Source organism: Sturnus vulgaris, chromosome Z, assembly GCF_052056855.1.
Source record: "Sturnus vulgaris isolate bStuVul1 chromosome Z, bStuVul1.hap1, whole genome shotgun sequence".
In the NCBI taxonomy this organism is placed as follows: Eukaryota; Metazoa; Chordata; class Aves; order Passeriformes; family Sturnidae; genus Sturnus; species Sturnus vulgaris.
In genome coordinates, this window is record NC_142283.1 from 17,256,228 (window position 1) to 17,282,033 (window position 25,806).

General features: G+C 38.4%; 1 protein-coding gene across 15 annotated transcripts in view; it reads left to right on the forward strand.

Annotated features, from left to right (window-relative positions):
• Nucleotides 1–25,806, forward strand: part of ELAVL2 (ELAV like RNA binding protein 2) — an 88,244-nt gene that overhangs the window by 59,499 nt on the left and 2,939 nt on the right. For 13 of the 15 annotated variants that reach the window (XM_088155813.1, XM_088155819.1, XM_088155816.1 and 10 more), the window contains 4 exons: nucleotides 5,598–5,701; nucleotides 16,998–17,151; nucleotides 19,676–19,901; nucleotides 25,492–25,530. In XM_088155813.1, the coding sequence (XP_088011939.1) occupies nucleotides 5,598–5,701; nucleotides 16,998–17,151; nucleotides 19,676–19,901; nucleotides 25,492–25,530 (523 nt within the window). The remainder of the gene's footprint in view (nucleotides 1–5,597; nucleotides 5,702–16,997; nucleotides 17,152–19,675; nucleotides 19,902–25,491; nucleotides 25,531–25,806) is intronic. The other 2 variants (XM_014884104.2, XM_088155821.1) reach the window with 1 other exon arrangement.

Here is a 25,806-nt window from a genome sequence, read left to right on the forward strand (position 1 = left end):
GGATCTGTTTCATGATCTCATGCCCAGAGATGAGACTGACAAGCATATAGTTCCCCTACTTTATTTATTTCCCTTTATGAAAATGGAGGTTATGTTTCCACTTTTCCAGTTAGTGGCAACTTCATCAGACTGCCACAGCTTCTCAGATATGATGGATACTGGTTTAGCCATTTCCTCTGCCAGTTCCCAAGGAACCAATGGATGTATCTGACCAGGTCTTACGGACTTGTGCACCTTGAGGTTCCTTAGAGGGTTTTGAACCCAATGTTTGTGCACAGTAAGTGGTTCTTCATTGTTCCAGTCCCTTCTTTGCCCTCTATGACTTGGGCAGTGTGGGTGGAGCACTTGCTGTTGAAGACTGTGAGGAAAGAAAAGTTGCTCAGTATCCCTCAGATTTTTCTGTATACCTGATAACCAGGTCATCTTCCTGTTCCAGAGAGGGCCTATGTTTCCCCTAACCTTTTCTTTCACCAGCTTTCTATGTAGATGCTTTTCTTGTTTGCCTTGACAGCCCTGACCAGATTCAATTATTTTGCTTTCAGAGATGATTCTGTCCTGCTTTAAGGAATGTTACTGTTACCTTTAATTAAAAGCAAAACATTAAAAATAGATAAGTGTCACCTCTATCACATCTACTTTACATGACCTCTTTTTCTCTCTGGATAGCATCTATTTGTTCTGAATATTGGACAGCAGAGGACTTTCTTCGAGCTTTTACAGCCGTGTGCTTTATTTATGATTTATAGGAAACAGTTTTGAAACAACTTGGGTAGGATACAAGTAGTTTATTTGTGGCTCTTCTCTGATAAGTATCGTGAATTAGCCTGAGTATTTTTGATGCTGAAAAAAGTCATCTTTCAAAGCTATGATTTCCTACTTACTTATTTCAACTTGAAACTTCTTTGATCTTTTGGTGATAGGTGCCTATGAAGTCTGTCTGCTGTCCTTTCCTAAATACTGAATCAGTGTATTCATTACTTGTTTTTTAATTGTACATTACTTCAATTATGCTTTTCTAGTGTACACTTGGATGTTCAATCAGTCTCTTGAGCAGTCTGATTAGACTGATTGGAATTAAATTGTTTGAAATAACTTTTTGCCCTTTCCCTCTCAAAATCCATTCCATACATTGACTGTAGTGCCAGAAAGCAACTTGGCATTATCGAATTAATTGCTCTTTAATTTGCATCATCATACATGTCAATCAAGTCATGTTTATGAAGCTGAAAAACATGAAATAGAAATGGAACAGTTTCCCCTATTAAGCTGATTAACATAGTGCTTTCTGCACTTTTTCTTGTAGGCCACAAAGGCCTGAGCTTTTGTCAGTCACTAATGGGTATAGCATGTCTTGGTTAAAAGAGATCCCTAACTGAAAAGATTTTGTTGCCACTTGTGCTTGAATTTGACTTTGTTATGAGTGTCAGTTACATAAAACATAATTAATAATTCTGAACTTCCAGTGTGAACTTCGAAATCGTAACTTTTGTTCTAATTTCTTTGCTGTCTTACAGTCTTGTGAGATGCATTACTTCTACTATGTGGCTTTTGGTTTTTCAGATTTTTTTTTAAAGAAAAATTCAAGTCAGACTGCTTTTCCCCATTTATTTCCTCATTCCTTCCAGATAATTTCATCATTTTTACTTTTCCTAATTCAGGTGACTTTTACCAATCTTTTTGCTAAATGTTGGGATTTTTCTGGACCACGTTTTCTAATATTTGTAATGCCAAAAGCATAAAATCTAGTAGGAGGTTTACAGAAACATCTTTAAACAGCTTTTCAGAGTAGCCACAAGAATTACCCGGGAGATTAAGCTCAACTGATAGTTAAATCAGAAACTCTTGAACTCCTTTACTTAGGATAATCTAAATTTAATACTACTTGCAGATCTGAGTTATGAAATACAGACCTGATGTCACAGGTAGTCTCTTGTCTGTGTTAAGGCTGAGTAGACCTTAATTTTGAAGATGCTCAAAAAGCAAAACTGGTTATTCAAAATACCTAAACACATAGTATCAGAGCACCAGGACAGCTACCTTACAGAGATGCAAGTTTTTTCAGGCAGTGTCATTAATCACAAATTGGAACCAGAAAGCTGAGGCAAGAGCCTACTGGAGCTGACCTTGTCTTAGCAGGAGATTAAGCAGCTTTTTGACACACATAAAAGTGGGTAGCTTGTGGAAGATTTACCTTCTTTCTTCTGTCACTTTTTTGCAGACTCAGACACATAATCTATTTTTAGGTGTGTTACTAGACTTGGAGACAAATGTGTGTTCTTCAGGACACTGTTGTCTTGGCAAATGGAATTCAGTGTGGAAGAAGCACAGATGGAAGAGTCCAGTTCTGTCATTGTTCAGTTCAGTCCTTATTGTCAGGCAATGCAACTAGTCATTACATTCATTAAATAATGAAGTTCCTCTTAAATATCCTAAGTGGTGGCTCATTCGGTGTAAGTCTGGCTTCTCCTTGTCTTGGCTTGTAAGCAAATGTTTAGACCTTGAGGAATGAGGAAAAACTGCACAGGAGAACTGGTTTGAGTTACCCTGGCCAGTTGCTTCTGAGTAAAATTTATGCAGAGTGCATGTGGTGGTCTCTGTCTGAAATCCACAGTAAGATGAGACTTCTCTTTAGCTTGTACAGTGGTAGTGGTACTTGAATAAGTTTGAACTGAAGTTCTTTTCGCTTAGAACTTAGAAACTCAGTTCTTCCTTGTAACCCATTTTGTACTTTCACACCACCTGTCAGATATAGCTTGGAATGAGATATCTGAGGAGGTGTTTGGAATAGCTGCTTCTCCTGCATTTTCTTAAATGCTTGTCTGAATTTTCTGGAAACCAGCCATCCGTCTATGAACTGACAAAGCACTTAACAAGTGATTAACATAAGCAGGAAGATGTAAGAGTGGTTCCTCAAACACTGATTCCAGAAATCAGGTTTGATTTACAATCAATTGCATTGCTTGTTCAAAGTCAACATTATTTTTTAATGTGCTGTGAAGAAGGTGATTTTTGACTCTCAATTATTGTTTAATGTCTAATTAAACCACTAATCTTCGGGCATAAATTTAATGTCTAAGAAGTTTTGCATTTTCTTAACCTTTCTAAATAAATAAGAAATTTAGAGAATTGAATTTTAGATAACTTAAGTAAAACAAAACTGGAGTAAATACAATCTCAGTCACAGATTCACTGAAGGTGTAAAGAACTTCTGGAGATAATCTCATAATTTCCTGTTTTCTCAAGCAGATTTTCCTTCAGCAGGTAGCTCAGGACTCTGTTCATTCAGACTCTTGAGTATCTCCAGAAATGGAGACTTTACACCCCCTCTGGTTGCCTGTTTCAGTGTTACACCACTCTCATGGTAAAAGGTTTTCTTTAATTCTAAAATCATAGAATAAAATTGCATAAATTATTTCAGAACTTGTTCTGAATAAATTACTGGAATTTTGGTGCACCTTCCTAGGCTAGTGTCCTAATATTTACCAAGTTTAACTAGTAGAGTGTCTCCAGAAGAATGGTCATGAATTGAATTCTTTATAACAGCTGGGTAAGCTCTTTGTCTGCAGCAGTCTGGGTGTTTTTATATATGAAAAGCAGATCACATCAACAGAGAGGGACAGGAGAAATAATTTCTTCCCATCTTTTTCTGTTACATCTGCAATGAGCGAGTGTTGTATTGGAAGCATCCTACATGAAATAGCTTTCTGTTGGAGATTTTAACATGTTTTAAGGTTGTAATTTAAAAGGGCTCCTCAGGAGATTAATAGCAAACACCTGAAATCAGCATTTCTGTATTAGGAGATAACACTGAAATCAGTCATGCACAGAGTGATTCTTGTTTTTTGGAGGTGCTGCTGGGAAGAGTTTCTGGAGACAGTGGGAGTGATGGAGGTAACAGGTGTAGATATTGCTCTACTCTAATCAAGCTAGTAAGTAAAAAGGCTTCTAGGATTAAAAACTTAGCAATATCTAGCTGTAAATTAATACGGAAATAAATGATGTTAGGTATTTCCATGTGGTTTGTTAGAGAAACGTGTCAAACTGCTGAGGCTGAAGGCATGAAGATCATGGAGTCTAACCTCCTGCTCCGAGCAGGGTTCTCTAGAGCAGGTGCTCAGTCTTCTGTCTTGTTGGGGTTTGCATTCTCTGTTCAAGCATGTATTAACCTGTTCATAGATCCATCTAGACAATTTGTTTGCCTGAGATGTGTTGAGGAAGAGATTTGAGAGAATTGGCAGTAGGTTTAGGGCAGGGGGGTGGTGGTATCCTCTGACCTTTGGTGGCATGGTAGGCATAATAGGTGCAAAATTGTAAATTCCACTGATAATGGGCTAGTTAGTAAACCCTCTAGTGGTATTTAAGTGGAAGATTTCCTGTTGTTTTTTTGCATTGCATATTGTTAAATGCATCCTGTATAGATACCATACAAGAATTTGATACAGCATGAGTTCCATCATATTTTTTGGACAATAAATGAATAAGCTATTTGTGCTTTGTTATGTTGTTTATCCTTTTGTATTGTTCTGTACCCAAACTAATCATTCTAAGTAGCATTTTGTGAATTAGATATTTTGGATGCTCCCCTATGGCTTATTTTTTTTAAAATCCTGTTTTGGTGTCTTAAAAAACCCAAAAAACCTCAAACCAACAAACAAAACCAGAGTATGGGAGTGTTTCTGGAAAGATTTGTGCTAATGAAGGATTCTTGCTAAGTATATCTTTTCACTATGTTAAAATCTTCCACCTATTTGCATTCTTACACACTAAAAGTACTTCTAAAGTAGAATGCTAGTTAGGGATAGTATACTGCAGGTTTTGAAGTTGTCAAAAGATGGCTGCTGCTAAACTCAAGTGTTTAATAAGTGCTTAGGCAAAATTAATGGCTAGAAAGGGGCTGTTGTTCAGAGATAAGAACTAAATAAAAAGGCTTTATGTTCATCTGTATTTCCAACACTGAAGAAACCTGAAAATAATACTGCATCTTTGGCAGATGTTTAGTTCTTTATCTGATAGTTTTACCTGTTGTTTTGAATATTGGAGCAAAACGAGCCTTTAAACTCCTTGTTACTGAAAGGCTACTTTAATGTACAGTAATGTACGAATAAGATCTGTAAGTTTTTTTGGTTTCTAATTTGGCTCAAATTCTGACAGTGAGTGACTTTGAAATGTACTTCGTTTTCAAGCAGTAGTCTGGAATTTTGCTGCTATACTTCTTGTGTTCAATAAAAACGTTTACTAGTGAGTAGCAGATTCCTCATGTCACTTTAAAGCTGATGCTTCTGCACGTCCTCTAGTGTCTGATAGATCATAATACACTTCTGAACCTACTCTGCTTATCAGTTTTTAAGTCTTGCATTAAACTGAATGTGACAATTTCTGTGTTGAACACAAGAACAGAAGAAGCTACTTGAACTCTACCGATGTTAGTGGGAAAATTAGGTATTAGATAGTGTGACCCTTTTCAGTTTTGTTCTTTGAAGTGGGTACTATTCTTCAATATAAGCAATGTTTGCTCAGTGTGTGTCTGTAGGTTTTAAATAGTTAGCTATTCATTGTGACACTGCAGTACTAATGATGACTTTTGTCTTTTTAATCAGGTCAGAGCTTGGGTTATGGTTTTGTGAACTATGTTGACCCCAAGGATGCTGAAAAAGCTATCAATACTCTGAATGGATTGAGACTTCAAACTAAGACTATAAAGGTATGTAGTGTTAGAATAATTTAAAGAAACAAAACTGTTTTGATTTCCTGATTTATTTTCCTTTTACAGGTGTAACAAGCTTTGAGCTAATGTCAGTACAATAAACTAGGATTTCATGTAGTGAATGGTCCTTTGTAGTCCATGGTTATATTTATTATAGTTTGTTTATAACTGTTATAGTTGTTTATATAGAGTTAGATTAAGTATAGAAGGAATAGAAAATTGCATTTTCTTAACCCACATAACAATTTAGACGTACAGATGAATTGTTTTAACTGAAAAATTGTTGTATACCTTAGTCGAAGAATGTTACATGTTGTTTAAACACCGTGTACTTCCTCATTTTCTCAAAGATGATATAGTTTCCTTATTAATGCTTCAGGTTTTATGTTGCTAGTTGTCTTGTTACAAATCCTCAGAATGAAATGCTGAAATAACTGTTGGCTATCACGAGTTCCTCTGTTTCTCGGGCTCTGGTGTTTACATCTTTGGTGTTCCTGTTCTATTACATTACAACTCCTCACACACTTGTTTACTAAATTCAGTTTCTCAAATTTCTAGAAACAAATCTTGAGAGTTACTTTCTTCATCACTTCTTTTAATCCAATAACAGAAGACTGAGGATACTCATTTGAGCAGTTGAGCTCTGAAATTCTGAGAGTGAGGAGATTAAATAAAATTATCAGGAAATGCAGACTTCTGAACATGTTTCACAGGTGTTGGTGCCTGAAGGTAGTATATGTTCCAGCTAGGCCATTTTTCCTCATTAAACCACAGTGTTTGCTAGCTGATCACTTGGATAGTGGCTGCCTTCTGACTAGGAGCATGTTTGAGACATGAAATAAAATTCACCTCTAAAAACATTTGTACTTAAAAAACAGTGCAGAACCACTGAATGACAACTGAGACAAAAATAAGATGCCAGTAGTTTTGGCCAGTGTCTTACCTGTTCCGTATTCATGAGATTTTAAAAAAGTGGATTGCAATATTTGATACTTAAATACTGCTTTGCAACAAATGGTGACTCATGGTGCACAAGTACAATGGATGAAGGACTGCTGAAAGTTCCCTGTGTGTTTCTGTCACACTTCTTCTGGCCCACAGTCTTCTCTCATTTTCTACTTTGGAGGAAGATTTAGCAAAGTAATAAGTAATTTTGTGCTCCAGGATTTTTGAAGCTGTCTCCTGCATGGTGGTGAGAAAGGGAATCTTTTGTGTTCCAGTAGTATTGTTTGCATGTAATGCCTTGGATTGAGCCAACATGACTTGTATGTCCATGGTGGTAAACTGGAAGTTCTGTTAACCACCATCAGTGCCTATATAGTCATAGAAAATCAAGCCAGGTCTCCCAGATCAAAGTGCCCTTTGAGGGGGTTGCAGTAACTTACTTCATACTGTCCATATGTGACCTTTTTAATCCTCCTTCACCTTGCTAAGTGATTAATTTAATCAATTTTCACCTTTTTTATAAAAAAGGTGAAAATTGAGTAGACAGATATGAGTGATGACAGTGATCCTTTTTCTTTCCTGTGTTCCCAGGACCAAAAGGTGGAATTGTAGGTTAGATACCAGACAAAGACCTTTGCAGTGAGACTAAAGCTTATGTCTTTTTTTCAGGTGTTCGTACATTAGATATCTTTAGCTAAAGCAAAGCTGAAACTCTGGAGTTGTCACAAGCCAAAATGATAACCTCTTTGCCAAAACAAAGAAAATCTGTGTTTAACTAGTGACAAGTATCTGTAAATGCTGATTGTTAATGTTACAGGTAAATTCTCTGACTCCAGCTAGCCCCAGCAGCACCTTTCAGTGTTTGTGGATGACTTGAGTGCAAAAACTGCTTTACTCTCTTCTCCTTTATTTACTCTTCTTCCTTCTTAGATGTGAGGTTTCAGGTCAAATTTTTTGTGACTGGATTTTCCAAGATCACAGAATGATAGGATGTTAAGGGATTGGAATGGACCTTAGAGATCATCTAGTACCAACCTCACCACATTTATATGTGAAGCAGTAGAAATGCCTAACCAACTGTGATGCATTTTGTAGCTTACATACTCCTCAGATCAGCCAGGAGGCAACGGTGAGCAGAGCTCAGGTTTGAAGTCTGAGGTCTTTTCTGCTTCTGGAGGCAGTATCTTGGGTGGAGGAAGTCTCTTAGGAGGTTTCAGTCCCAGGGCCTTTGTAGAGGTACTCCCCGTTTATAGACCACAGTGCTCCTATTTGTTCAGAGTTGGTAAGTCAGTTACAAAAAAAACCCAACCAAACAAAAATAGCAAAACCAACAAGAAAAAACCCACCCCTTTCCCCCCCCCCCCAAAAGACAATCAACCAAAAAAACCTCAAAACAAAATCCTGTTTGACAAACTTAGAATCGAATCCATAATTTTCAGCTTCAAAATTGTCTAACAGATTTTTATGTGTACCTTCATATGAAAAATTATTAAATAGAAATGTTAGTATATATTTAGACTTCAAAAGAAAAAAAAAGGGTATTTGTTCACTGTGCATTTCTGGAACTTCAGTAGGAATGCTCAGTACTTTTCTACATTGATGGTTCAAGTTTATTTCCCATTGTATATAAAATTGGAAGGAACTTTGCTGGTTCAGTCACAGTGTGATGTATCCTCACATTGTGGCTGAACTGAGTGTAATCCTACTCACAGGAAACTGATTGTCCTGACCCTGATGTGTGATGCTCTGGACTGGGGCTGTGACAGATACCTCTGATCCACAGCTTCTATACTAGCCTGCTTGTCATTGGACATATTTTTCTCATCCCTAAGGGCATGCCCCTTAGTGTTTTCTTGAAATAAAATACATTGAAAAATCCAGATTTGCAAAATGCTTGCTTAAGAGTTGGGTTTTTTTAAAATGGATAGCAATACAAAATCCTATTACCTCTTCTTTTTTTTAAAGGAAGATCCTGTGGAATGCTTAATAAATACTTTACTGAATTCTTTGCAAAGTATCTTGACCAACTTTCTGGCGTATATCTCCAAAGCAATAGCCCTCTTAGTCTTGTCTAACCTCGTAGTGGTTATATATTGCCTTCTGATTTAACTGAACAGTCAAACATTAGGGTGGGTGTATACTCTGATGGTAAAGCCACTTATGGGTGTGTCAGATGTGTGAACCCTGCTCAGCTGGACAGTATGCCTCCATTATTATATAGTGCTCTTTGTGGCATAATTTATGGTTTATTTGCAATGTAAACAAGCTTATGTGTGCTGCACATAGCCTGTGAAGTTTGGGCTTCACTGAATTATGCAACTGTAGTGTGGAAAGAAGATGCACCTTATAAAAGGTAAAATATTTTCTGTGGCTTCTCTTTTGGAAGATGATGCTGCTGGCAAGCTTTTAATCTCTGTTGTATTGAAGAGACAGTAAAAACGTGGATTTGTGTGCCTGGAGTGATTTTTCTGCTTACCTTCTTGCTTGTCCGTGACTTTTGTTTTTGACATTTAGGTTGTCCAGGAAAGATCAGTTCTTCCCAAAGAAGAAAACTTAGAGAAACAAACATGTTAAGAGAATCATTGATTTATAGATATGGATAAGAAAATTGAGTGTTTGTTTTTGTTGTCTTGGCTTTTGCTTAGGAGAGGAGAAATAGTCCATGGGTTTCCCTCCTTTTGATTAGGGACTTTTTATAAGAAAACTCCTGACAAAAAAAAGAGAAGTTAATTTATTGTGAGGTTATCTGAGTAGTAATATCTTTCAATGTGAAGTAAAAGAGCATTAACAAGAGAGACCGTATTAAGATTCACTGTCTAAAAAGGCAAACAAATGGCCTTTCTTTGGACTGGCTGAGAGCTGTGCAATGAGTAGGAGGCAGCTTTTTACCTAGACTATTGAGGGTAGTAGGAAGACACAGGACAATATTTTGACTGTTCTTCATGGATGCTAGGCTGCCTTAATGATGGACACAGTCCTTTGTGGGTTGTAGCTGCCAAGAGGCCACTGAAGATGACAGAATGCTGTGCTCATTCCTCCTTTTTGAGGCCTTGAGATGTCAGAGCCCCTGCATGCAGGACCTGGCCGCTCTCTTAGTAGAGAATGCTGTGAAACGTGTAGACATGTATGCAAACACATGTTGGAAAGAGGGGAAATACAGTATGTCCGGGCTAGAAGCCTTGGAGTTGTCTTTTTTTGTAAGATGGCATTTATAAGATGCCTAGTGCTGCTTAAAAGTCAAATTTAATAGGATTTTCCTTCTCTGGAGTTCTTTGGATTGTTAGGATGTTTGCAGGGGTAATTATTACCTGTCAGGGGAATAGAAATTTAAGAAATATTTTATCTAAAGTACTAAATCTGTAGGTTTTCTTCACACTCCTTTATAACTTTGCATGTAATAAAAATAAAAATAGGTTTAATGTGTAACATTATGCCAACTTCCTCTTGGAATGAAATTGACAAATTCTTCGGCTGCAAACACTGTTTTGCCATCACCACCTAGTTGACTGCCCTAATGTAGAAAGTTGTGTAAGCTACTAGTTAAGACTTCAGTAGAAGAGTGAATACTAAGCATTCAGCTTTACAAATGCCCAAAAAAGTGCTGTATAGCAAGGGAAGATTTGAAATGACGGTGTGCTTGCACGTTCATTAGTGTTCTTTGAATTATTGTCATTAAAATTTGGCATTATCCAATGTGATTTCACTTGGTGTCTTGAACCACTACTTAGATTTACAACAAGATTCATTGTAAAGGAATTATCCTCTAACTTAACTGTTGAGTAGCAGCACCTTTAAGAAATTTTACCAATGATAGTGCTCTTGAAAACACTTTAAACACTTAATAAAAAACAGCAAAATACTGAAAAAAGAGAGATGCTGGTTTGATTTCCCAGTTTAGATAGAGATTGCGCCTGTCTTCACCACTTATACTTGTATTGAAAAATTATGTTAATAGCTCTTCTTTGTAGTAATTTTTTTATTAACTGATATCCTTGGGTGGCAATGAAGTGTGCATGAATTGTGTAAAATCTCTCTTAAAAATGCCAGAGGTGAGTGAGCTGTGAAGGTGAAAGAAACCCTCCCTACCTTCTTGTTTTTTGTTTTTTTTTTCTTATTCCCACCCACACCTCCACTAGTATTAAAGAACATTGGCCTAGTAAGGAGCAAATCTTGTGACAAAGTTTAATTTAAACTAGTGAGTTTTGCTGATGTTGTCAGTCAGCAAAGGCTGAGAGAGGGGCTATGATGTCAGAGCATTTAGTAGTTTTCACAGGATAATTAAATACCTCAGGACTGTATTCTTAAGATCAAATTGCACTGTCCTAGCAGACCTGAAACAGAAGAACAGTTTTTCTTGGAAGGAAGGTAAAGGTGTTTTTTTTTCCCCCTTTCCCCTAAATTTCTGGAGGAATTACATAAATTATAATTATGCAATCTTTTAGCTGTGTTAAAAGCTTTGACAGCACTTTGATTTTAATACTACACACACACATCTTCTCACCCTCAGGTAAAATTTGTTCTTCATTGAAATTGAAATCTCCTTAGACTTTGAATGTTACTTATCCACCTTAAGCCGGCTGCTTGTTTTTCTTGTAGCTGGGTAATCGTGAGATGAGGATTCAGTTCTTAATGCACACTGCTGTCACTTGCTGTATCCCACATTATGGGCAGGTGGTTGGTTGTCCATTCTCACAGTGTGTCAGGCCAAATGCACTATTCTCATGGTTAGCAATCCCAGTTTTGTTTTCTGTGTGAGCCCCAAGTGCTGTGTTGCTGCTGATCAGTGTCTTGCAAGAGCCCATCCCTGTTTCTGTGACGGAGAGAATCCTTGGACCAGTGCAGCTCCCCATAAGGCTGCTGAGCAGCTTTGCAGCCAGTTCTGCAGTTCAGTAAGGTCCTTCCTGAGTTGCATAGGGGATTCCTGACACAGAAATTGAGATATTAGAAGGGGCCAGCAGTTCTGTGTAGAGTTGATGGAAGTCTGCAAGCATTGCTTAAACACCAAGTCTTATGCAAGTAAAAACAGAGTCACAAAACCAACAAAAAACTGCTTGTTTTTACTAAGATAGATGCTGCATCTTTTACCCTGCCCTCCCCATGCTACACAAAGTCCTCTGAAAAGGTTATGGCTTTCTGCATGGATTCAAAATGCTGTAAATGAGCATCTGTTAGAGTCTCTTTTAAAGGGGGGGGGGGGCTGTTTGATTGGGGTTTTTGATTATTACTATTTTACTTTGTTTTAAATCCAGTATCTGTTTTCTTCCTAAGAGGATTTTTATTAATGTAAAACATGGTTATGCTTACTTTACAAATTATGGCAGTCTTAAGACAAATAGACCTATATTAATCTAGCAGCTTTCAAGTTACTTTGTCACATTAAACGCTGACTCTGTCTTTCATCCATATATTAATAAGTTTTCCAGAAAGGTTGTAAGATATTCCAGTGAACTGTAGGTTGCAATGGATATGTTCTGTGCATTTCCAGATGTGCCTGTGGAATAGTGCAAGAGATTCCCAAGGGTTGTGCTTGCCAGAATCTCTGTCAGTAGTATAACCTGAGGTTTACTCATTTCCTTCAGGAGAGTAATTGAGGTCTTGTGTTTTAAGATTCTATTCCTGTTTATGTTATTCATGTGGAAGGCTTAATATTATACTGTGTCCTCCTGTCCTCCTTGAAAGGTAATTGCTTTTTTATTCCTAGTGAGTTGGGAATTCCTGTGCTCTCATTGTTTGGACATGAGTAGGGATCAGAATCATGAATGTGAAGTATGAGGAAAGGTCTTTTGAGACTCTCAGGAAAGTGAAAAGTATGAAACGGAAAATGTTTGGAGACGATCTCCTTTCATTTCATGTATTTTATTTGTACTTAGATTCTAAGTTAAGTATTTCTTATTTTTTGCAAGACAGTGATAGTTACAGACTGCAAGTTTTAAAATGCTCTTCTCTGTTGGCCCTTTCAAGGGCAAAACAAAATCACTATTCTGTGATTGTAGTGCATAATTCCCATCTCGTGTTTTATGTCAGTGAACTTCATTATAATTTTTCTTTTATCAGACATTTATGACCCTGATTTAAAACTATTGCAGTATCTTGAGCACTTCTGGGAAAACCTCTGCTTCTGTTTCCATCAGTGGCAGGATTTAAAGCTGGTTTCTGTTCCTAGCACATAGGTACACTTTCTTCTGTTCACCAAGTGGTGCTTTGGGTGTCAGTTTAAAATCTATTTCTGTGCTACATGCAGCAGCATTTTATGAGATCTTCCTCTTTGAGGAATTTGAGTCTGAATTTGTCAGGTTGGTCCATTCATGCCCTCAGCTGAGTGGCAGCAGATGTGGATCCCATGACCCACCTCAGGCCTGTGACTCTGGTGTGGTTTGTAGCTGTCAGAGCTGGAACACTTTGAGGGGTGAACTAAAATAGTGAAACCTCTTCTGATGATAATGCTGGAAGGCTGTTGCTTCAATGTCTGTTTTTTCAGCGCATTCCCCATTGTACAGCAGGCTGTAAAAGCAGGACCTTTATGGGATATGATTATATTTATCAGCTTAATCTAAACTTGTAAGTGAAGCTGTGTTGAGCTTTTTCAGATCCACAGGGCTAGATGTAAGTTGCTTTCACAAAGCAAAGTCTGGATTTCCAGTTTGCACTGCCCACAGAACTGTGGTGCTGCAGACTTCCACCGTGAACTCAGCCCAGCATGTACATGTTCAACAAGGCAGTCTGTGTACTGGGAAAAGGGGCCTTGAAGCTTTGGAGTGGAACAGTTTGAGAGGCGAGAGGAAGTAAACTTGATGAATATACTGCCATGTACTCTCCTGTTTCAGGCAACAACCTGTCCCTGGCTAGTGACAGCAGAGGCCTCATCTCTGCACTGTGCTGCAGCAACTTCTTATTAGAAATCAGGAGAGTTCTTGAGTCATGGTATCTCACACACGTTAAAGTGCAAATTAAGAGCACTTGCCTGGCACAGTGGCCTCTGAGAACATTGCTGTAAGAAAAGCAGTGTGTCCTTGTTTTTGTTGCAATTGCCGAGGAGGCATACTTGTTCTTAATGTATTCCTTTTCTCAGTACAAATCCATCTGCTTTCTAGGTAGGTGTAACCCATTTTCATCTGGACATACTGGATGGTAGTTTTTTTGTTGGAGGTTTGTTTTTTTTTTTTCCACAGAAGCATGCATTTTAAAAGAACTGGACACTACTCTTAAAGGCAAGTAGTGTTTTAAGCAGAAAGATTGCAGTTGAGTTAGTGAATGTAAATACTTGCTGGAATACTGATTTTAGCATTTAAAGATTTCAGATTTAAAGACTTTGGAAGAGTACATTGAGTAAAGGTGTTTAGGAAGAAATTATATTAAATTCCCAAGGTTTTTTGAGAGAACACAAGTACTTTGTCCTCTACTAGTAGTGAGATAAACGAGCTCGAAGCATGGTACTGAGTTAGTAGCAGAGAGTAAGAAACATCATTTTTAGGGGCTCTGCCTCTTTATTATTTCTGGTAACTTCCTTGTTTAACCTGCTAACTTCCACAGTTTTCACTTGAAAATCGTGAATCAGTTCATCTTGATGTTAGGAAATTCGGTGTCAAGCAGTGAAATACTTAGATTTGGTGGTGTAATGCTTGCATTTCTAGAAACAAGTGACTTTCCTACTAACTGCAGTGGAAGATTTCAGTAAAATTGTTTTTAAATTGGTATCTCCAGAGTAGTGCTGTATTTAAAGCTGCAGTCTTTCAGGCTGTTTCTTGACTTGCCTTGTGTTCAGTGGTTTTGACATCACGTTAAGTGTAATTTTCACCTGTTGAATTAGCTGTGGAATTAAAATCTTAGCACAGTTATTATTTCAGTCCATACAAAAATTGTTGGAAGACACTAAATATAGAACTATCAGCAAGTAATTACTGAATGAGCAAACTGACAGGATATATGTAGGGAGGTTAGTCTGGAGAGTCTCTGTTTTAAATGTATATCACAAGTGAAATGACTGGACTTTGACATCAAAAATGGAGAGGGGTATGTCCCATGTATATCACATTCTCTAGGCAGGTTCTTCTCATTGGAATTAGTTTTACCAGTAATATTTTGCAGCATTCTTGTTTTTCACTAGTGGTGCTGACTTAAATTGCATTGCATTTCTGAGTTGTATGTTTCTTTCAGATTTCTTGCCTGACCAGTAGTACTGGTGCTTAGCAAAACAGTTAAATACAGTGTTCAGATACAGATATTGGGGATGAACCACTGATTTGGGGTTTATATGTGTTATTACTGTGACTAATGTGCCCAAATTTAACGTGTTGGAGTAGTAATTTGAAGGTAATGACAGTGAAACTGATTTGTAAGAGTAGTGTGTACTGTTTAGAGGATTGCTTCCATTCATTTGTACTCTGGAAATTACATTCACTGTGGGCCTTGACTACTATTAAAAGCTATTTAAAGTGTCTTTCACCAGTGAGAGAGCATGGGCAATACTGGACCAGCTGCCACCATGCAAGAATTCATACTCACCAGAGGAAAATCAGTTTTTCAGAACCTGCTTTCTATCTTGACAGATACTACTTCTGTAGCATAATGTAACCTTGCAGTAAGTTAGCAGATATTTTTTGCTGGTTACTTCTCTTCTGATAGACTCTGTGTGAGTTTATATTTTTATATGTGGCAGCATGTGTCCAGCAGTGTGAATTCCCCCTTGAAAGATAGTGTCTGCATGGGTTTGGTAATTCATGATCTTACACGGACTAATCCTGTTCCCCAGGTAGTGCGTTTCCATTCCTTGGCCTTGGGTCTCCTTAAAGTCCTGCCAAGTGGTGTATGAAAGTTTATTTCTTAAGAATTAAAGAAGCTTATGGCCAAATGGGCAGGTTGAGCAAGTTTGTTCATTCCTTAGCTATTGTTTTTTTTCTGCCTGGTAGGAAAGAGTAACTGTCACTGTCTTTGTTGCTTCTTTGGCTGAATGCAGGCAAACTTCGTTCTCTGTTTTCTTGTAACTTTGAACATAGGGCATTAGCTCTTGTGTGGCTCTCATGTGGAAAGGACAAGGCAGTGGCTTCCAAGGTTCCATGTTGAATTGCTACAGGTTTTTGAGGTCAGTCCTCTTCAACCAGCACAAAGGTACCTTGCACAAAGCCTTTGGGTGGAACTTGAAGGATCACAGCTGTGTTCAGGATACCACATTTTTCATCTCCATCATGCTGTCTTCACTTTTGCTTCCACAGCAGTCTTAAGTCTGCTGATCTGCATGGAAATGAGACAGGAAGGTTTTCCAAAGAAATACCAAAGAATTAGGCAAAAGACAGAATGACAGAATCAAGTTCCAGTTGCCCAGTATTGGCTAACTGTGCATGGAAGGGGAGGGAGGGAAAGGAGATAAATCTGACTACTTCTTGAGGATCCTTTTTACTGCTACATTTTCCATAGGGGAAAAGCCTAGATCAAGTATTCTGTACTGTTTAAGAAGCATAGGTGTTCTGTCCTAATCATTCTTGTAATAAAACCACTTGTACAAACTATAGTAGGAAGTAGTGAACATGCTGCTTTGTAGCATACATCTAAAGATCAAAGAATCTACTTGATCCTCTTAAAATATTTCAACTGACACATGGAGGCGGCAGATAAAAAACTTCTGTCCAAAAGGATCCACAAAGTTCACTGTTAAATGTCATTTGTTTTTAAGGCCCCTGTTGCAGAAATTGACAAGCTGCTGAACGGGCAAAATGCAGGTTGGAATCCTACTTCTGCCATTCATTCTTAGGCCTGTGAAAGTGATGTAGCAGTTCATCTTGATCTCATGAATAGTTGTGATTATATGTCATTTGGTAGCAAGTTCAATACGTACAAAAAACACAGCACTTGAAAAACACTTCCAAAACTCTTAAGTCCTTCAGACTGTCTTTCTGTGCCTTTGGCCTACTTAGCACACTGAAATCTTAATTCCTGGTATGTTTTAGTGCTTTTTAATGAGAATTCATAGAACATGGGAATTCATGGAACTTCTTCAGTTTGTCACTTAACAGTCAGCTGAATGAGAGCACTTTCTCCACCGAGGTTTGCTGGAATGTGTACCTAGCTTTTTCTCATTTATTTGGAAGTAGTTTTTATATATCAGTTTGTGTAGTCAGCTTCTCCTGTGTGGTCTAAGTTGCATTCCTTCTGTGTCTTGGAAGTCAGCTCCCAAAAAACCCTGCAAAACCAAAAAACAAATAAAGAAAAAAACCCACTGAACTGGCTTTGTGAACTAACTGTTTTGTCTGCTGTTAGAGATGTTTTCATGTCTGAGAAAAAATAACACTGTCCTATTTCAGCTGATTTTAAAGTATTTGTTTTCTAGGATTTTTTCATGTTTTTTTTTCCTAAGGTTTCTTATGCCCGCCCAAGTTCAGCTTCTATCAGAGACGCAAATTTGTATGTTAGCGGACTTCCAAAAACAATGACCCAGAAAGAACTGGAACAGCTCTTTTCCCAGTATGGACGTATTATTACTTCTCGTATTCTGGTTGACCAAGTCACTGGTAAGCAGGCAATTTTGCATGGTCTTTCATAGTCTTACAGTTTAAGAAATACTTCATGTTTCGGTACAATAGCTTTGTCCCTATAATGTATAAAATGTGTATATAGGCCAGGAAATGCATTTTTCTCCTGGAATTGTTCATAAATATGCATGGACAAAAATAGGCTGCGTAGTGTACTGATTCATCTTGAGTCATTTCCACCCTGAAGGTGCAAGTTTGAAGCTTATTTGATGACTTGTAATAAATTTACAGCTGCCAGAATCTTCCTTTCCAAGCTGCTGCATGAAAATAGTCTCCCAGTGCCTTATAAAATGCTATTAAATTTTTTTTTTCTAAAAAGAAAATTTTATGCAGAAATGCACAGCTGGTTCTCTGAGGCTAGGATTGCAGAAGCCCCAGATTCAGTTGCTTTTAAAAGTGTTTTCAAGGCTAACTCATTAAATTTGGTCACCCACATGAACTTAGAGTTCCTCAGGAGCAGGTAAGTTCTGTGATTACCTGTGCCTTAAAGTACTAAGATGTACCAGGTTATTTGCATTATTACAGTATGTGTGTCAATCAGGTGATGGTTGTTAGTGACACTTTGTGGTTGCTCCTCAGATTCAGATAGTAATGCCTGTGGTTTTTTGCTGTCTCAAATGGCTGATCTTGAGGAGCTTTATAGTTTTCTGAATCACCTGCTGTGGGATCTCTGCCAGAAATAAGCAATTGAGTGAAAAGCCAAGTACATGATAGGAGTATTGAGTGCACAAAGCAAGCTACAAAGAAGCAGGGCTCTCCAAGTTCTCTGTCTTCCAAAACCCTAAGGAGCGTGGGACAGAGGAAGTAATTTACTCACATAATTCCTCCCTGAATAAGCTGGATTTGTTTTATATATTTTTTTTTGTTGGGCCTTTACAAAGCTGCATATCCTCTTGTGTGGCAAATAGCTTTCAACTGTAGAAGGTCATAAAGTTTTTTAATTTTCTTACTTTGAGAAGTTTGCACATGCCAGCATTTGATTCTTGGCTGACCTTTAGAGGAAAGTGTGTACTCCTTTGACTTCCACTAAGTTAAAAGAAATCTCAGTGTTGACACCTAATACTTAGAAGAAGACACTTAAAACACTTAGTGTTTTAATTGTTTGAGTTTTTGAGAGTGCAGAGAGGCCTGGAAAGGAAAGCTAAAGGCAAAATACTGACCTGTATATGTAGCAGATTTGTGGGATAGATTCCTAGTCTTTGTGCAATAAATAGATGTTCACCATAGGTTCCTGTATATTCATACATAGAAGTAAATGGAATTTAACAAATGGACCAGTAATTAAATATAATTGAACTTATGCATGATAATTCTATTCATATTCATATGTCCTGCTATTTGCAGTGTACTTTCTGGCATATAGATTGTTGTTAAGGCTTAAGCTTTCTTGCCTCTTCTTTAATAATTTGGAAGAAGTAGGCTCCGAATGGTATGAATAATAATGTTGTGACACAGACTGATAGATAAAAAAATGCAAAGTTGAAGCTGTGACATTTGACTCCTTAAAGCTTTCTTATGTCTGTTCATTCTCGTTTTTGATGGCTTAAATCATCATTGTTTATGAACAGAATACATTTCTTGTCATTAATGTCTTTCTCAACTGATGACAAGTGTCTAACTCATCTGGTTATTCATGAACCAAAACGTAAAGCAGCTCTAAATGGCACTAGAAATATTATAAGAGAATAAATATCTAACTAATGTTGGCTGTTAGTAGTAGTTTGAAGCAATTAATGTTAATTTGTTCAAATATCCACAGCTCAATGTGATTATGTCTAAGACACTTGGAATTTTTGATGTGTGATATTCCTAAGACCTTCCATAACCACTTTTTGATTCCTTTGTGTGTTGCCTTTGACTTTTCTATATCAAGAAAAGTTTCCTTCAAAAGTAACACCTAGTGATGTATGGTGATATGCTGAAATCAAATCTTTTAGTTAGAGGTGACTGCTGACTCTTAAAACACAGCCATAATTCCCATTATTGCAATACAGTATATGCATGTCATCATCCTCTCAGCATGTTTACTCCAAAGAGAGCTTCAGGGTATACTGCAGGAGAACAAAAGCCTTTTTTTTTTTTTTTTTTTTTAGCTCTAGAGAGCAGAGAACTAAGCAGTTTACAGAAACTTTGTAAATTTAGGTATTGCAGGGTGGCATGAGCTGGCCAGAGGTTACAGAGCAGCTAGTTTGGGTTCGTTTCCATCCAACAAGTTGGCTTTGTTTCTAAATTCCACTTTGGCTCCCTATATTTGTTTCCACTGTTTTCCCTCAAACTTGGAAGCTTTTTACACAAATGTGTTTTATATCAGTTAAATTTAAAATTAAAATCAAAATTACAGTAGAAAATTCTTACTTTACGCAAAAACTCAGTTCTGTTAAGCTCAGAGTTATCATGTGTTCACAGCATTCGACCATCAGCATAGCAATTAGCCACCCAAATAAAAAGCTGCCATCTAATATTTTGTGAATTCATTACTGTGTGCTTTTTTCACCTTGTGCAGGGGTGTCACGGGGTGTGGGGTTCATCCGGTTTGACAAGCGAATTGAAGCAGAAGAAGCTATCAAGGGCTTGAATGGCCAGAAACCTCCAGGTGCCACAGAGCCCATCACTGTGAAGTTTGCTAACAATCCAAGCCAAAAAACCAATCAGGCCATTCTTTCCCAGCTGTACCATTCTCCAAACAGAAGGTATCCTGCCCCTCTAGCTCAGCAGGCTCAGCGTTTTAGGTAAGTCAGATAATGTCCTCTGCTGTGCTGAAGCTTGCATGTTCCCACAGGCCTGTTTGTTTGACCCCACTCTTGTGCTTTCCTGCTTGTCTGACTTCTGTGTGGGAAGGAATCACATGAATGTTGAACTTCAGCTATGCTACCACAGTACAGCTAAAACCAAAAATGCATGCCATCCTGTTGATAGCATATTTCAGTGTCTAATAAGCACACTTAGTTAAACCAAGGTGGCATCTTTCTTGTGCTGTCACTAAAATGTTTTTTCAAAGATTACTTTACTAGGTTATTCTTGATTAATGTGCAAGGTGATTCAGTCAATACTAAACTAGGAGGTTTAGTGGTTTTTTTTTTTGCTGTATGGCATGCTAAAGCCAGCTTCTTCTTTACCCCTGTGTTTTTCCTCTGCATTTTGGCTTTCAGGTTTCTTCCTGGTTAGTTGTCTATGTTGTCTGTTGTAACTCGATGGTTTTTCCCTAAAAACCTCCTTTAAGGTTTTTCTCATGGTGTAGCCCCTTCACCTCCCCTTTTCCCTCTGGCCTCTCCTGGCTGGCCAGAAGCCAACGCCTCCCTATGCCCCAGGTTTGAATACTCGCCCGTTTCACGTGTTCTCCCTCTTTTTCCCCTGGATTCCCACTGGAATAAATCTTGGAACATATCCCGAGAAGGAGAGTCTCTTTTATCTTTCACTGCATCCATGCAGAAATCCAAGGACCCTCTCCTGAAACTGAGCTAAACCCGGGAGCAGGAGAAGGACGAGGATTTTTCTGCAGTTGTCTATGGAGTATGTCTCCATGCCGTACTTTCCTTGTTACAACCTTTCATAATGAAAATTGTTCACATATTTTCCACATGTGCTTTTGGGGGATTTATGTTGCCATCATGTTGAAACTATTGCCGTATATTTCCCTGTGCTATTTAGCATATTGAAACGAGCAGATGGTGGGAACAAAGTGAAACAAACACTGTATTATCTACATCCATGGGTACCCTGGGTTTTTTTTGGTGATATTGATTATTTCTTTTCTCCCTCTGCCCCTGAACAATATGACTGAATTGTGTTAAATAGAAATACTCATTGAGTGTATTACTATTTTGTTTTTCAAGAAACAAAACCAGTTGACAACTTGCTTCAAAGAGAATATACCAAATTTCAAAAGCTCTGCATTGGCTAGGCTTGCTTATGAGCCAAATATTCCAGAGTTCATGGATTGCACTTCTGTCAGTTTCTTAATTTTTCTTTCCTTCAGCTTTTTGGCCTTATGTGCTACATCATACAGGTGTGAGGAATAGGTGTTCTGCTGTAAGAGAGGGGATAACCCAGTTTATTTACTTTTTTGTGACTGTTCTTACCATTTCTTAGGTAGTAAAAGGGCTACATTACAACAGTGTTCTAAATATTGCGTAAAAGTAGAGTTGCCATTACTGTACAGGGGCAGAAATTGCAGGATGGACTCAAGTGCAATGTATGAAATAAGATCATGAGTTGTGTTACAACATTCAACATACTCTGGCAAGTCTTGGCCTGCAGAATCCTTGAGTTCTTCTGACAGCCCGTGTTCCAAGATACTCCTCTGTTCAGTTCCACTCAGATGCTGGCTGGGATAGCATTGGTATTTCACTGACACTCCAGGTAGATCCATCATGATTTGTAAAAATTCTCCCAGCTTTCAGAGGTTTTCTTAGTTTTGTGATGGGCTTTGTGTTTGGGGGGGGTATTTTGTTTGGTTGGGGGGAGGGGTTGTGTGCATGTTCTGTTTGTTTTTGTATTTTTGAGGGGGTTTTTATTGGTTGTTTGTTGATGGGGTGTTTTTTTTTTTTTGGGTGGTTTATTTTTGTTTTGGGTGGGTTTTTTTGGTTTGTTGGTTTTTTTGGGGTTATTTTTATTAGTAGTTCTGTTAGGGAGGGTTTTGATTCTTTTTGGAGAAGACCTGGTTTTTTGCACTTAGGTAACTTCCCTGTCCTGCAACTTTAGGTTTTATATCTAAAATTTTGACTGGTGGAGATTATTTTTATTTCCTAAAAATACAATTCCATTTAATGTCCATTTACATTAGGAAGTTGTTGCTTTTTCTGAGATACGTAAGGGCGAAGTATAAGTGTAAAGTAATGCTTAAAAGCACCTTAAGAGATACTATGGTTTGCCTCACATACAAATTTAATGGTTACAAAAAGCTTTAAGTAATACCAAGTCTGTAAATAGGTGAATAAAATCTCTGTCACTTTTATTGATGTGGAAGAAAGAAAATTTGAACTTAACTGGTCAAAAGGTAAACTGAGGTTGCAGACAGATTTTTTTTTTTTTTTTTTGTCAAAGCCTTCAGCCTAATGTTTCATCACTAAAAGACAGTCTTACCAAACTTTAAATCTTTACACTGTAAAGAAAAGATATCTTTTCTTGTCTCTTAGATTTTTGCCTTGCATTGTTTCATCATTCCAGATCTGGTACTGACTGTGCAGTTGAGATGGCACCATTGCTTCAGGTCTTTCATGTGTTCCACATGCAAGACATCTTAGCTGTTGACATTTCAGACAGGGTTACCCGAAGTTGCCCCATCTCTGTTAATAGCTGACAGAGGCCTGAAAACAGGATCAATGCAATGCTTCCTTTTTTTCTTATTAAGAGAAAACTTGAGCTGGACTTTCAAAAGCAGCTGTATATAATTGGTTCTCAGTTTCTATAAGATGCATAGCTTAAAGCATCTTTAAAAATTTTCCAGTGAAAGTCCATGATAATTTTTCCTGAATATTTTCAAGACTTCAGTGTAACTGATGAAAAATCATACAAGTGATATCATTACTATATTTAGTCCTCATCTGACTGCCCTTGTAACAAGGACCTATAAGTGGTGGTGTTTCTAGAACTCTTCACCTTTCTCTCCACCCCTGATGTCGATGACAGTGGACCTCAGTCATCCACACTGTCTACTGATAGTAGTCAAGTATTTAATTTCCTTTTTTCTGCTCTTTTAGGGGTTCAGTAGTTTCTTGTCAGTGTATTCTGTAAACCCAGCTCACTGCAGAACCAGTGCTCTCTGGAAAATTAATCAAGTGTATGTTTTTACCTAAGCTCATATTTTACTGAGTCTTGAAGAGGATCTGTAATAAGACTTCTTCTTCATGTATCTGGGATTTGCCAGAAAGAAACAAGAGCTTCTTCAGGGTAAACATTTTTTGAAAGAAGCAGTTTAAAGGACTCCAGGAATAAGATCAATAGGAGTTCTATGCATTGCATATTTTGGATATTGGCTAGGTAATTTCTAGGGGTTTAGAGTTGTGGTGGCATTCTATAATTGGGGGAAGGTGAGGCAAGAAACACATGGAGACATCTTGTGTGTGTATTCTAGAAGCACTTCATCCTGGAAAATCACAACGTCATAGAATACCCTGGGTTGGAAGGCAATCCACAAGGATCATCGAGTACAGCTCCTAACCCTAGCATCCCCAAGAATCAAGTCTTGTGCCTGAGAGAATTGTCCAAACAATTCCTGAGCTCTGGCAGGCTTGGTGACATTACCACTTCCCTAGGAATGCTATTCCAATGTCCAGCCACCCTCTGGGGGAGGAATCTTTTCCTAATATCCAGCCTAAACCTCCCCTGACAGAACTTCAGGCCATCCCCTCAGATCCTGTCACTGTCACCAAGAGAAGCAATCAGTGCCTGCCCCTCCTCTTCCCCTCGCAAGGAAACTGCAGTGTGAGGAGGCCAGACACCACTTAGGCTCCCCAGGCTGAGCAAGCCAGGTGCCCTCAACTGCTCCTTTTACAGCTTCCCCTCCAGACCCTTCACCATTTCCCTGGCCCTCCTCTGAACATTCTCTAATGGCTTTATATCTTTCTTACACTGTGTCACCCAGACCTGCCCCCAGCACTGGAGCTGAGGCTGCCCCAGCTCAGAGCAGAGCAGGACAATCCCTCCCTTGCCTGGCTGTGATGCTGTGCCTGATGTCCCCCAGGACAGGGTTGGACCTCCTGGTCCCTTGCCATGCTTTTCAGTGTCTCATTCCCTGTTCTGTCTGTACATCCTGGGTTGCCCCATCCCAGGTGCAGAATCTGACACTTGCCCTTCTTAAATGTCATGTGATTGGTGATTGCCCAACCTTCTAATTCATCAGGATCTCTCTGCAGAGTCTCTCCACCTTGAAGGGGAGTCAACAGGTCCTCCCAATTTAGTGTCATCAGCAAACTTACTTAGTATATGTTCTTCAAGTCCTTTAAGTCATTTATGAAGATGCTGAAGAGTACTGAGCCTAAAACGAATGTGGAATTCCACTACTGTGGAATCGCAGTAGTGACCAGTTACCAGTCTGGTGTCACCCCAATCACAGTAACCCTTTGTTCCTGACCTGTGCAGTTGCTCACCCATCACATTTATCTGGCTGTGACCTGCACATTTTGTCCAGAAGGATCCTGGGAGAGGCAGTGTAAAAAGCTTTACTGAAATCCAAAAAGATTACATCAGCTGACTTCCCTTGATCAGCTGGGTGGGTTATCCTATCATAAAAGGAAATTAAGTTGGACAAGCAGGACTTGGCCCTCTTGAAGCGATGCTGGCTGTGATTGTATTTTTCAGTACTTCCCAGAATAATCTCCATAATTTTATCAGACAGGCCTGCAGTCAGGGTCATCCTTCTTGCCCTTATTGAAAACTGAGGTAGTGTTAGCCAGCTTCTAGTCAATTTGGTATTCCTAAGATCATTAAAAAGTCACTGAAAGAGTCTTCACAAAGACATCAGCCAGTTCTTTGAGTGTTCTTGGATGAATCCCATCAAATCCCATAAATTTGTAGGCATCCAGCTGGAGCAGGACATCCCACACAAGTTCAGAGTTGTTCACTATTCTCACAGCCCACTGTGGGGTGACATCTTCCTTCTGTAACAGGCTGATGTTATTTTTGGACTGTTCTTTGAGATTCACATATTTAAAAACCTCCGTTTTTTGCCCCCCACATTTTCAGGAAGCTTCAACTCCTGTTGAGCTTCGGCCAAACAAATTTCCTCCCTCCAGTGACAAGCCCTTTCTCTGTATCCTTTCCGTGTCCACCTGACTTTGCCTCCACTGTCCTTACACTTACTTTTTTTTGCCTTAGTCCTGCTGTTCAGCCAAACCAGCCTTCTGTCTCCCAAAATCCTGAAATTGCGAGAAGAAGGAATATGAAAAATGGTTTTTTGAGTTTATGTTGCAGCAGTTGCTAGTGGTCCAAAATACTGCATCTGTTTTAATAGTCATGTCAGCCAACATGTCAGAAGCCTCAATAAAAATTCTTCTTCTCAGCCAAGCTAATAATGTGGAAAACTTTTCCAGTGTGGTCACTGACTGTAACTTTATGATAACAGTATGTGATTTAGGCTAAATTTGTGGCCGTGGTGCACTTTATAAAATGAACTTCTTATGATTGTGTTTACTACAGAAGAATATCTGTTTTGTATTCATTATGAGGTGTAATAAGGTGCCATGGCACTTTCAGTGGTGATACTTTGAATTCTGTGAGGTTCCATACAGTGTACTGGATGTGACAGTAATATGTTAAGTTTCCTTAATCTTAAAGGGTGGAAAAGTCTGAAGACTGAACATGTTGCTAAATGTTTTGCAGGTTGGACAATCTGCTCAACATAGCTTATGGAGTAAAGAGGTAATAAAGGATTAGTTGACCCATAACAACCAAATTATTTTGAAGTATTTTGCAAACTCTTACTTTTCAGTAAGACTTATGTTGAATTTTTGCATGTTGAGACTTCAGCTGAGATTGTTCATTTTGATGCATTTTGCATGAAATAGACAAGCCTTTTGTAGCAGTTCCATTGAATTCCTGTTTCAAATGACTTGCTAATCCTCCCTGGTTTTATAGCATGCTTTCCTTTTGATTTTCTGTTACATCATTTCAGACATACCTAGTACTGTTCTCCTT